A 12992-nucleotide genomic window follows, 5' to 3' on the forward strand; every position below is an offset into this window, starting at 1 on the left:
ATGTTATGTACTGTAATTAATGGTGGAATAAATACTACCTACTTGTTATCATGTTACATATTGTAATTAAAGGTGGAATAAATACTACCTACTTGTTATCATGTTACATATTGTAATTAAAGGTGGAATAAATACTACCTACTTGTTATCATTTTATGTACTGTAATTAATGGTGGAATAAATACTACCTACTCGTTATCATGTTATGGACTGTAATTAATGGTGGAATAAATACTACCTACTTGTTATCATGTTATGTACTGTAATTAATGGTGGAATAAATACTACCTACTTGTTATCATATTATGTACTGTAATTAATGGGGGATAAATACTACCTACTTGTTATCATGTTATGTCTTGTAATTAATTGTGGAATAAATACTACCTACTTGTTATCATATTATGTACTGTAATTAATGGTGGAATAAATACTACCTACTTGTTATCATGTTACATATTGTAATTAAAGGTGGAATAAATACTACCTACTTGTTATCATGTTACATATTGTAATTAAAGTTGGAATTAATTCTACCTACTTGTAATCATGTTATGTACTGTAATTAATGGTGGAATAAATTCTACCTACTTGTTATCATGTTATGTCTTGTAATTAATGGTGGAATAAATACTACCTACTTGTTATTATGTTATGTACTGTAATTAATGGTGGAATAAATACTACCTATTTGTTATCATGTTACATATTGTAATTAAAGGTGGAATAAATACTACCTACTTGTTATCATGTTACATATTGTAATTAAAGGTGGAATAAATACTACCTACTTGTTATCGTGTTACGTACTGTAATTAATGTTGGAATAAATACTACCTACTTTTTATCATGTTACATATTGTAATTAATGGTGGAATAAATACTACCTACTTGTTATCATGTTATGTACTGCAATTAATGGTGGAATAAATACAACCTACTTGTTATCATGTTATGTACTGTAATTAATGGTGGAATAAATACTACCTACTTGTTATCATGTTATGTACTGTAATTAATGGTGGAATAAATACTACCTACTTGTTATCATATTATGTACTGTAATTAATGGTGGAATAAATACTACCTACTTGTTATCATGTTATGTCTTGTAATTAATGGTGGAATAAATACTACCTACTTGTTATCATATTATGTACTTTAATTAATGGTGGAATAAATACTACCTACTTGTTATCATGTTATGTCTTGTAATTAATGGTGGAATAAATACTACCTACTTGTTATCATATTATGTACTGTAATTAAAGGTGGAATAAATACTACAGTACCTACTTGTAATCATGTTATGTACTGTAATTAATGGTGGAATAAATACTACCTACTTGTTATCATGTTATGTACTGTAATTAATGGTGGAATAAATACTACCTACGTGTTATCATGTTATGTACTGTAATTAATGGTGGAATAAATACTACCTACTTGTTATCATGTTATCTCTTGTGATTAATGGTGGAATAAATACTACCTACTTGTTATCATGTTATGTACTGTAATTAATGGTGGAATAAATACTACCTACGTGTTATAATGTTATGTACTGTAATTAATGGGGGAACAAATACTACCTTCTTGTTACCATGTTATGTGTTGTGATTAATGGTGGGACATGACCTTCTCTGTTGAGACCTCTGGGTGGGAGTGAGGCCTCGGACCCCTTCACACTGTGCAAAGGGCGCTGCTAAATAATGCAACGAATAATCCGAGTTGGGAAAAATATGTGATCACAAATATATCGTCAGATGGGGGGAAATTGTGCCTTGAAAATGACTCTAAATACAGTGCGTCCTCGCTATCCGACTTCCCAGTATCCGTCGGATACGATATCTGACGCCGCATAATGCAGTCCAATAACCGACGCCGGACCCGCTTATCCAACGGTCACCGCCGCCGATTAACAATGACCCGCAATCCCCCGACCATTAACTGACCGCGGTTTGCGGGACGCATTCCGTGGGATAAGCGAGGACCGCCTGTATAGGCAAACCGTAATAATTACAATGTTCAAAACAGTGTCACAATCAGCACAAGTGAACCATGTTCATACCAGCTCACACCTTAGAAAGCATGGAAGTAATTGGCACCATTGTGACTCTGACATGTTTCACTCCCTCGCTGGCAGATTGCACTGTATTTACTCCTTCTTTAATGGCACTTCCACCACTTGAACCTCCACCTTCTTCCCACATAGTAAAAAAAAGGAGTGTGAGAGAGAACGAATGTGTGACGATGCTCGTCTCCGATCAGGAAGTGGACCACAGGGCTGAGGGAGGGATGCCAATTAACCGACCAGAGCCCAGGGACCGAGTCCTGTTAGAGTATCCGTGGTCGGTAAGCAGGCAAAGAGTCAGGGCAGGCGGCAGTGATGCAGAATCCAGGCGACAGGCAAAAGGTCAGGGCAGGCAGAAGGCAGCGAGGTCGGGGTTACGGTCTGGGGTCAGCAATAGGGATTCCAAAAAACAGGGATAGGCACGCAACAGGCTAACCTCTGGAACAGGAAAGCCACAGGGATAGGCAATCTGCTTTGTAAACAAACACATGAGAGTCTATGTATCGGCACAATTCTGAGGGTGGGGGAGTCACTGCGCGCCAGCATCTGAACTTGTTGCAGTTCCTCTGTTTGATGCAAATCGTTTAGCCTAAACCTGGAGATTTGTTTTGATGCACCAAAAATGGAGAAAACTGACAGAAAGGGATGCAGAAACTAGTACATCCATTATAAGACATGTCAAGTATCTTTCCCCCGTGCTTGTATTGCTCCACATAATGACTACAACTATTTCCTACTCTAATGAAGCTCTAGGCATTTTTATTGTATATATTTTAATTAACTTAGTATGTTTAATATGTTGTACATCTATTTGGCTGTACTAGTATCCCTGATTCATAAGAATTGAGATAATCACTCCAATTGATGTGTTACACCAGCTATCTGGTACTCAATGTTTATGATATAGTTATAAATGATCAATTATGTATGATTTATTATCATCATCCCGGATTTTTGGCACAGTGTTAGTCCTGATTGCCAACAGCTAGTAATTGGTTTGTGTGTTTAGCAATCAAGCTTCGAGCCTGACAGCACTTATTGGTTATCTGACCAACCAATAGGTCGGCAGTAGAGGGTATTTCAGCAGGATATTTCTTCACGCATGCGATACCTTACATCCCCGAAGAAGCTGGTGGAGGAAAAAACAAAGGCACTCTCTATACAACGCCATACAAATAACGGGGTAAAATTACCGCAAAGGTGGACGCTTCCAAGCACCCTATTGCCGGTGCCTTATGATGGAGCCCAATTCGTGCTGCTCAACCCAATAGGATCTGTCCAGGATCCTCATATATAGTAGGTGAGAAAAGGGGGGAGGGGAGCGCAGAAATGAGCGGAAATGTTGTGTGAACAATACAAACAGGGATGGGTGTACAATTAGAGGTGTGAAGAATGCACACATATGTAGGTGTAATGCATCAATGGTTTAGGAGAATATAATATCAATATCAAATGCGATACCTGACACCCCTGAAGAAGGTGGCTGTGTCCTAGCGAAACGCGCAGGAGGAAGGGAGAAGGACAAGTCATTGTTTGTTCGCATGCCCGATGTGAGTGTATTTTAATTATTATTTTATGCATTAAAATACCAAACTTATTTCTCCATGGGGGCAATTCTTTGCGCTTTCTTCTAGGCATTCTTAACTATGTCCTGCTGCAGGATGCAAAGAAAGGCAGAGAAAGGTAACTTGATGCACAAACACGTACTGTAAATCTGCAGGCTTTTTATTGCCAGTTTTGGAGCTGGATACAAACAGCTGACACCGGGCAATACATTTTCTGCGCTTGTTATTGTTTACTGTAAAACCAGAGACTCTACTTAATATTATTCTATAATCCTACCTTTTGCTGAAGGCATTTGCTATGGTAAGGGCTACGTTTACGTGCCGCTTAAAAGTAAAATACAGGTGTGTTTGAGTCCGACCATCTAATTCAGATTCAGGGAAGATCGCTAAAGCTCTATAGTTGGACTCACGGAGGACGGCTACTGGGTCCTCAATAACAGAGGATCACTGAGCAAAGAGGATCAATGCAAATTGGGGTTACCTATCTGGGATATATATATATTTATATTGCATACTTCTGTGCATCTGGAGAACCAGTGAAATCCCACTAGGAACACAAATGCATTAATTTAATGTAGGTCAAAGTTCTAATACACACATTGGTCCTAGAGAAATGTAGACCTGCGGTAGGATGTGATACCATGTAAAGGCGCATTCCCACATAATCAGCAGGTTCATTTCTTAGGGGCTCTTATTAGGTGCCCTGTTAGGCACCAATAAATATGGGCTATGCTAAGCTCTGGTCTTGCTGCGGGGACTTCCCTGCTCTGCTCTGTGCTTGCTGTGGGGTGGGGACTTCCCTGCTATGCTCTGCGCTTGCTGCGGGGTGGGGACTTCCCTGCTATGCTCTGCGCTTGCTGCGGGGTGGGGACTTCCCTGCTCTGTGCTTGCTGCGGCGACTTCCCTGCTCTGTGCTAGCTGCGGGGCGGGGACATCCCTGCTCTGTGCTTGCTGCGTATTGAGGCACTCTGCAGTACTTAATAGGCGCGGCAGAATTGCTCCCGTTGCGAGTATAATACACCAGCGCAGAGCTCCGCTGCAAAGGGACTGTTCTCTGATTATTGCGGTCACAATGAACGGTCTGCGCGTGCACAGAGGATTGGCTTAGCCGACGCGCATTTCACGGGTCACACTTCATCAGGGTAACAAACCTAGGGGGAGGTCCCAATGGATGAGTGGATCTTTTATAGTCACTGAAGTTAATGTTGTGGACGTTAACCCCTGAAGGACCGGAGCATGACTGGCTGAATAGCCTAACTTCTCATAGTGTACGGATGGTAGCCATGTTCTCGATGCCACGCTTCGCAGGATGAATGTGTGTGCTAGAAAGGGGACTGCATAGCTCCCCTGGCAGCATACAGCAGATAATGTCTGTGGATAAAATCTAAAGTGACTAATATCACCTGTATAGTGACAATAGGGAAATGGGATGCTAACCTATAAAAAGTACAGTATTCATTTTGAGTATATTAAATTGGTTTGGTATCCAATTAATTGACAAGAATGAAGTATATGGTCTGTAGCCACTACTTCTAAACTGGGGGAAAGTAATCCCCCCCGGTGTGAAATGATCAGTATGCAGGATTCATTTAAAACTCAAAATGTAGAGAAATGACAAGACATGGCCAGGCTAGAGACTATCGAGAGCATTACATCTAATAAGGCACACCTCATAGAGGAAAGTACCTATAGGGATGTCCTGCATACAGGCATCAGGCCATACTGGTCAAGGTAGTTGGGACATAGATAAATGGACTAAAGACAAAGCCCTCATTCAGGCCAGCAGGCGGAAGTGTGCCTAGTGTGTAAATCCTCCTGGATTCTATTTTTAAGAGTTCAGTGTCCCAGTCACCACGTCTTATACCTGTGGACAATTTGTAAATGCCTATAGAGGACATAGACTTTTGGTCTCCATTGTGGTAAGTATTGACATGGTTGGCTACTGGAGTATCCAGTTTGTTAGGTATTGAACCGATATGCTCCAATACGCGTTGCTTGAATGCACGGCGTGTCTTGTCTATGTATTTGATGCCACAGGTGCAGACACCCATGTAAATTACTCACGTGGAATTGCGGTTAATACATTTACGGATAGTATACACCCTGGTGTTGTCGTGGTTACTAAATTCCTTGGTGACCATTATGTGTTGGCAACTCTTGCACCTCTGACACGGAAGGATACCACTGATCGTGTGGGTAACCATGTAGGTGCTGGGTGACCCCCAGTGAAGTGCACCAAAGTGTCCCTCAGGTTTCTTGCTCACCTACTAACCATAGCCGGATGTGTAAGCAGGACAGCCCTGAGGTCACAGTCATGCAATAGGATGTGCCAGTGTTTCTGTAATATGTCCTTAGTACGGTCCCATTGGTTGTTGTATGTGCCGATGATTCTCACAATACGTTTTTCTGGTGCCTTGGGTTTATCTGTGATAAGCTCTGAGTGTTGTTGGTGCTTGGCTCTCTTATACGCTCCCTTGATTATTTTGTGACTATATCCCCTCGGTTAGACAGGTTGGTCCCATTGGGATCAAAGAAAAAGACCCTCCAATTGCACGCACTCTGATTATTAATGGCTGATAAAGGTAAGTATTAGGAGTTACTATGGCTCTATCCGAAATGAAAGGGTCTTTTTAATAAAATCAAAAACAATAACATTTTATTACATCAAGAAGTATATATATGTGACATTGTGAAAAAAATTCATATAAAACACATTTGTTTAAAATCCCCGTAGAGGAGTTGTAGTATTGATTTCCTTAGATATAGAAAATTGATAGGTAATTATTGTTATATATATTTTTTTCTTTGCCTAAATGGTTAAGTCCCAATACTACTGCGATACTACTATATCCCCTCTCCAGGAATCTGTTCGCCATGTCCACCGCTTGTTCCTCCCAATCACTGTCTTCTCTGCAATTTCTCCGAAGTGTGAGGCATTGGGCAGTCGGGATCCCAGTTACCAGAGACCTAGGATGGTGGCTGCTAGCTAGCAGGATGCTGGTAGTGGCGCTGCTCTTGCTATAGATGGTAGTGCTAAGAGCTCCGTTCATCCCCTTGGATATTGTTAGGTCCTGGAAGGGTAGAGAAGGGAAGAGATTTGACGGTAGATAGATAGATTAATTAATAGATTTTTAGATAGATACATAGATTCATAGATAGATTGATGATAGATACACAGATTGATAGACAGATACAGACAGGCAGACAGACACAGACAGATACAGACAGGCAGACAGATACAGACAGGCAGACAGATACAGACAGACAGACAGATACAGACAGGCAGACAGATACAGACAGGCAGACAGATATAGACAGACAGGCAGACAGATATAGACAGACAGGCAGACAGATATAGACAGACAGGCAGACAGATATAGACAGACAGGCAGACAGATACAGACAGGCAGACAGATATAGACAGACAGGCAGACAGATATAGACAGACAGGCAGACAGATACAGACAGGCAGACAGATATAGACAGGCAGAGAGATACAGTGATATACAAGCCCCCAACTGTCAGTAATAAAGTACATTTTCCCAAACCCCATACATTGTGTAGGTGTCCCTTGCACTAATTGAACTCACAGTCTTCTATACTAAAGACAAGGATCTTAACCACTACTCTTCCCCTGAATAGTCTTCCTTGCCCGGTTGGCTGAGCGTCTGGTGCTTACCTTGATGTATCCGCCCATTAACGCTCTGGTGACTGCGCTCGCCCCTTTGAAGAGCAGCAGGAGGAGCAGCAGGAAGTGCGGGAACGTGTAGAGGAGATTGGGGAGAGTGGTCGGTTCATCGGAGAATAGGTGTGCTGAGAGGTCCATGCTCTGCATAGTGGGAGTAATGCGAGTGCGAAACCTCACTCTGGCAGTGGACGGTTCATCGGAGAATAGGTGTGCTGGGAGGTCCATGCTCTGCATAGTGGGAGTAATGCGAGTGCGACACCTCACTCTGGCAGTGGGTGGTTCATCAGAGAAAAGGTATTCTGAGAGGTCCAAGATCTGCATAGTGGGAGTAATGCGAGTGCGAGACCTCACTCTGGCAGTGGACGGTTCATCGGAGAATAGGTGTGCTGGGAGGTCCATGCTCTGCATAGTGGGAGTAATGCGAGTGCGAGACCTCACTCTGGCAGTTGGTGGTTCATCGGAGAATAGGTGTGCTGAGAGGTCCAAGATCTGCATAGTGGGAGTAATGCGAGTGCGAGACCTCAGTCTGGGAGTGGACGGTTCATCGGAGAATAGGTGTGCTGGGAGGTCCATGCTCTGCATAGTGGGAGTAATGCGAGTGCGAGACCTCACTCTGGCAGTGGGTGGTTCATCAGAGAATAGGTATTCTGAGAGGTCCAAGATCTGCATAGTGGGAGTAATGCGAGTGCGAGACCTCACTCTGGCAGTGGACGGTTCATCGGAGAATAGGTGTGCTGGGAGGTCCATGCTCTGCATAGTTGGAGTAATGCGAGTGCGAGACCTCACTCTGGCAGTGGGTGGTTCATCAGAGAATAGGTATTCTGAGAGGTCCAAGATCTGCATAGTGGGAGTAATGCGAGTGCGAGACCTCACTCTGGCAGTGGACGGTTCATCGGAGAATAGGTGTGCTGGGAGGTCCATGCTCTGCATAGTTGGAGTAATGCGAGTGCGAGACCTCACTCTGGCAGTGGGTGGTTCATCAGAGAATAGGTATTCTGAGAGGTCCAAGATCTGCATAGTGGGAGTAATGCGAGTGCGAGACCTCACTCTGGGAGTGGATGGTTCATCGGAGAATAGGTGTGCTGGGAGGTCCATGCTCTGCATAGTGGGAGTAATGCGAGTGCGAGACCTCACTCTGGCAATGGGTGGTTCATCAGAGAATAGGTGTTCTGAGAGGTCCAAGATCTGCATAGTGGGAGTAATGCGAGTGCGAGACCTCAGTCTGGGAGTGGACGGTTCATCGGAGAATAGGTGTGCTGGGAGGTCCATGCTCTGCATAGTGTGAGTAATGCGAGTGCGAGACCTCACTCTGGCAGTGGGTGGTTCATCAGAGAATAGGTATTCTGAGAGGTCCAAGATCTGCATAGTGGGAGTAATGCGAGTGCGAGACCTCACTCTGGCAGTGGACGGTTCATCGGAGAATAGGTGTGCTGGGAGGTCCATGCTCGGCATAGTGGGAGTAATGCGAGTGCGAGACCTCACTCTGGCAGTGGGTGGTTCATCAGAGAATAGGTATTCTGAGAGGTCCAAGATCTGCATAGTGGGAGTAATGCGAGTGCGAGACCTCACTCTGGCAGTGGACGGTTCATCGGAGAATAGGTGTGCTGGGAAGTCCATGCTCTGCATAGTGGGAGTAATGCGAGTGCGAGACCTCACTCTGGCAGTGGGTGGTTCATCAGAGAATAGGTATTCTGAGAGGTCCAAGATCTGCATAGTGGGAGTAATGCGAGTGCGAGTGCGAGACCTCAGTCTGGGAGTGGACGGTTCATCGGAGAATAGGTGTGCTGGGAGGTCCATGCTCTGCATAGTGGGAGTAATGCGAGTGCGAAACCTCACTCTGGCAGTGGGTGGTTCATCGGAGAATAGGTGTTCTGAGAGGTCCAAGATCTGCATAGTGGGAGTAATGCGAGTGCGAGACCTCACTCTGGCAGTGGACGGTTCATCGGAGAATAGGTGTGCTGGGAGGTCCATGCTCTGCATAGTGGGAGTAATGCGAGTGCGAGACCTCACTCTGGCAGTGGACGGTTCATCAGAGAATAGGTCTGCTGAGAGGTCCATGATCTGCATAGTGGGAGTAATTAAAGCTCTGGTGCCTGCGCTCGCCCCTTTGAATAGCAGCAGGAGGAGCAGGAACGTGTTGAGGAGATTGGGGAGAGTGAACGGTTCATCGGAGAATAGGTGTGCTGAGAGGTCCATGCTCTGCATAGTGGGAGTAATGCGAGTGCGAGACATCACTCTGGCAGTGGCAGAGAGGTCTGAGGACACTTCACACTGTGCATCATAAAGACCTGCCTGGAACCCCATGACATCATCACTGTATCCTAGCTGCAGTGTTTATAAAAGAACTCAGTAATGCAACGACTCCTGTTTAACTCTTTGGTGGCTGAGACCTAGGGAGTTAAAGTGTTATATAAAAGTGTTATTTACAGGGGCTTGTTGCCATGGAAACACATGGTTCAATAGTTTTAAAGGAAATTCATCCCATATAGTTTTTCACAGCATTATAATGTTAATAGAATATAAATACTAGGGTCCCAGGGTGTAACAGCATTTTTCTGGTCCAACATTTGAATTTCAGTGCACATAACAATGTATAGTTATATAAATTAACATATTTGCCTGAATTCTTAAAAAAGAAATACTCTAAATATTCCCTCAAAAATGATTCAAGTTCTTAAAAAACTAATTTGACTGTATCTTTACAAACATTCAAAACATATTACTTTATTAAATATTTAAAAAATACAATATAACAAAATATATAAAATACCTCTTAAAAAAATATATATATTTAAGTTTTGATCCCCCAAAATTGATGACATCCTAAAGTATTAAATTAAAGAAATGCGGTTGAGAGAGAAGGAAGGGAGAGAAAGAGGAGTGGGGGGAGATAGAGGGAGAGAGTGTGTGAGAGAAGGAAGGGAGAGAAAGGTTAGTGGGGGAAGACAAAGGGAGAGAGTATGAGAGAAAGGGGAGTGGGGGGAGACAGAGGGAGAGAGTTTGAGATATCCTCATTGGCTCACAGCCACACCACGTGACGCGTCGACGCTTGGGATTACAATTCTCTTGTATCCCGTAGCGGCTGACGCGTCACAGCGTGTAGTGAGCTGTGCAGCCAGGGGGGACCGGGACCGGCTCGGGAGGATTCCCCTGCTGGTGGGGAAAGCCCGTGCTGCCGCCCGCGCCGCCGGGCGCAGCGGGTCCCAGCCCTTAAAGAGAGAGAAGGAAGGGTGAGAAAGGGGAGTGGGGGGAGACAGAGGGAGAGAGTTTGAGAGGGAGAAGGAATGCAGAGAAAGAGGAGTGGGGGAAGAAAGAGGGAGAGAGTATGAGAGAGAGAAGGAATGCAGAGAAAGGGGAGTGGGGGAAGAAAGAGGGAGAGAGTATGAGATAGAGAAGGAATACAGAGAAAGAGGAGTGGGGGAAGAAAGAGGGAGAGAGTATGAGATAGAGAAGGAATACAGAGAAAGAGGAGTGGGGGAAGAAAGAGGGAGAGAGTATGAGAGAGAGAAGGAATACAGAGAAAGAGGAGAAATAGGTTGTACAGGCAGTCCTCGTTTTACAACGCTTCGCTTTACAACGAATGGCTTATCCAACGCTATGCAATGCATACCTATATTCATTTTTACAACGCCAAAATGGCTAATCCAACGCTCTTACGACGCTTTGCAACGTTGTGAATGTGTGTATATATTACACATTCACATAAACAACTTTGCAAAGCGTCCTAAGAGCGTATATATATAATATTATACTATATAATATAATATTATACTATATAATATATTATTTATTATGTTATATTATATATATATAATACAGTATATACACTATATAATTTATGTGTGTGCTGCATATCTTATTGCCTGCATAAAATATTTGGTGTATTTTAGTGTTAAAAATGCCTTCAGGAACGGAACCTTTAATTTAAACAGTGTTCCTATGGGAAAACGTGTTTCGCTTTACAACGTTTCGCTTTACAACGCCATTTTGAGTAACAACAAACAAACAATTATAAACCCTCTAAAAAGCGCTAATCTACACAATGTGAATGAAAAGTGATTACAAATTAAGGTGAATAGCCCTAAAGTGGTCAACAAATAATAAAAGCAGCCTATGGGACAAAAAAAATCAACAGGCTATTCCAAACCTGTATGAGCCAAAGAAACATACAAATAAATTGTCCCAGGCGCTGTGAATAAAGTCCAATGAACCCCAATACCGTGAGCAGCTCAATTCACTAGGCTAATGATCCCAATCTGCCATTACCACGATCGCAGTTGAATGTAACTCATTGTAATCACGCCCAATCCGTCCCACTTATAGGAGGGCTCTCTACCTGAAATTAGCATAAATAGCCTATCCACTAGGCTCCAATATCCCCTGAGGAAGTGACAACACGTCACGAAACGCGTAGGGAGGAGGAGCCTAGTGAATTGAGCTGCCCGGGCACCCGTAGTTCCTAGTGTGAGGAGAGTCCCGGTCCGCCCCACTGCTGACGTCACTCGAGATCCGGAATCGAGTACAGCGCGTGGCGACAGTTCCCTGAGCAACATTGGGATCTGCACAAGCTGCGGACGGCATTTTGAGCGGAGCTCATCAATCTTTTATATTGTAAGTGTGATTTTATCGTGTTTGTGTGTGTTAATAAATACCCTGTACGTTATCACACTAGTCTATTTCCACAATCTTTCCCCGTCTCCAACCCCCCCTCCCCCCGCATGCTATCATCTGTGGGAGTGCTGGAGTACCCCATTCCTGGTACCATCAACGCCGAGTAAGGGGATCCCTGCAGACCAGACCACGTGGATCCGTGAGACGCTGTGAGGGATGGAGACGTGAGGCACAGATTCTCTCAACTGTACTCGAGAGCCCTCATCCTGTAAGTAGGATTTCAGGGTTCTAAGCAGGGGGGTAATTGAAAAAAGCCATACCACGCCATGTGCGTGCCCTGCTGTCTTTTTTCTCTATGATTACAGAAACATCATAACATCAGATCAGACAACATCCCTGCCTGTCCACCAAACTATCAGGATCATCTATCTGGCATAGGAAGCCTTACCAAAGACTGCCCAATTTGCTCACGGTATTGGGGTTCATTGGACTTTATTCACAGCGCCTGGGACAATTTATTTGTATGTTTCTTTGGCCATTTTGAGTAACGCATTGTGTCGGATAACCGAGGACTACCTGTACATATAATGCATTGCTTATAAATACATACTTAAAACATACCCTAAAATGTATTTAAAAAACTGAAAAACACGTAGTCTGGAAATAAATACTACCTACTTGTTATCATGTTATGTACTGTAATTAATGGTGGAATAAATACTACCTACTTGTTATCATGTTATGTACTGTAATTAATGGTGGAATAAATACTACCTACTTGTTATCATGTTACGTGCTGTAATTAATGGTGGAATAAATACTACCTACTTGTTATCATGTTACGTGCTGTAATTAATGGTGGAATAAATACTACCTACTTGTTATCATGTTATGTACTGTAATTAATGGTGGAATAAATACTACCTACTTGTTATCATGTTACGTACTGTAATTAATGGTGGAATAAATACTACCTACTTGTTATCATGTTACGTGCTGTAATTAATGGTGGAATAAATACTACCTACTTGTTATCATGTTATGTACTGTAATT

The 12992-nt window shown here is 43.2% G+C and overlaps 1 protein-coding gene across 1 annotated transcript; it reads right to left on the reverse strand.

Moving 5' to 3' along the window:
- Positions 1–6326: 6326 nt before the first annotated feature.
- Positions 6327–9364, reverse strand: LOC142492554 (uncharacterized). Its single transcript, XM_075595255.1, has 2 exons — positions 7319–9364; positions 6327–6710 (listed from the first exon to the last, which is right to left on the reverse strand). The coding sequence occupies exons 1-2, from the start codon at positions 9305–9307 to the stop codon at positions 6396–6398; spliced, it is 2304 nt and encodes a 767-aa protein (XP_075451370.1). The 5' UTR covers positions 9308–9364; the 3' UTR covers positions 6327–6395.
- Positions 9365–12992: the final 3628 nt, after the last annotated feature.

Source organism: Ascaphus truei, chromosome 4 (genome assembly GCF_040206685.1).
Source record: "Ascaphus truei isolate aAscTru1 chromosome 4, aAscTru1.hap1, whole genome shotgun sequence".
Lineage (NCBI taxonomy): Eukaryota > Metazoa > Chordata > Amphibia > Anura > Ascaphidae > Ascaphus > Ascaphus truei.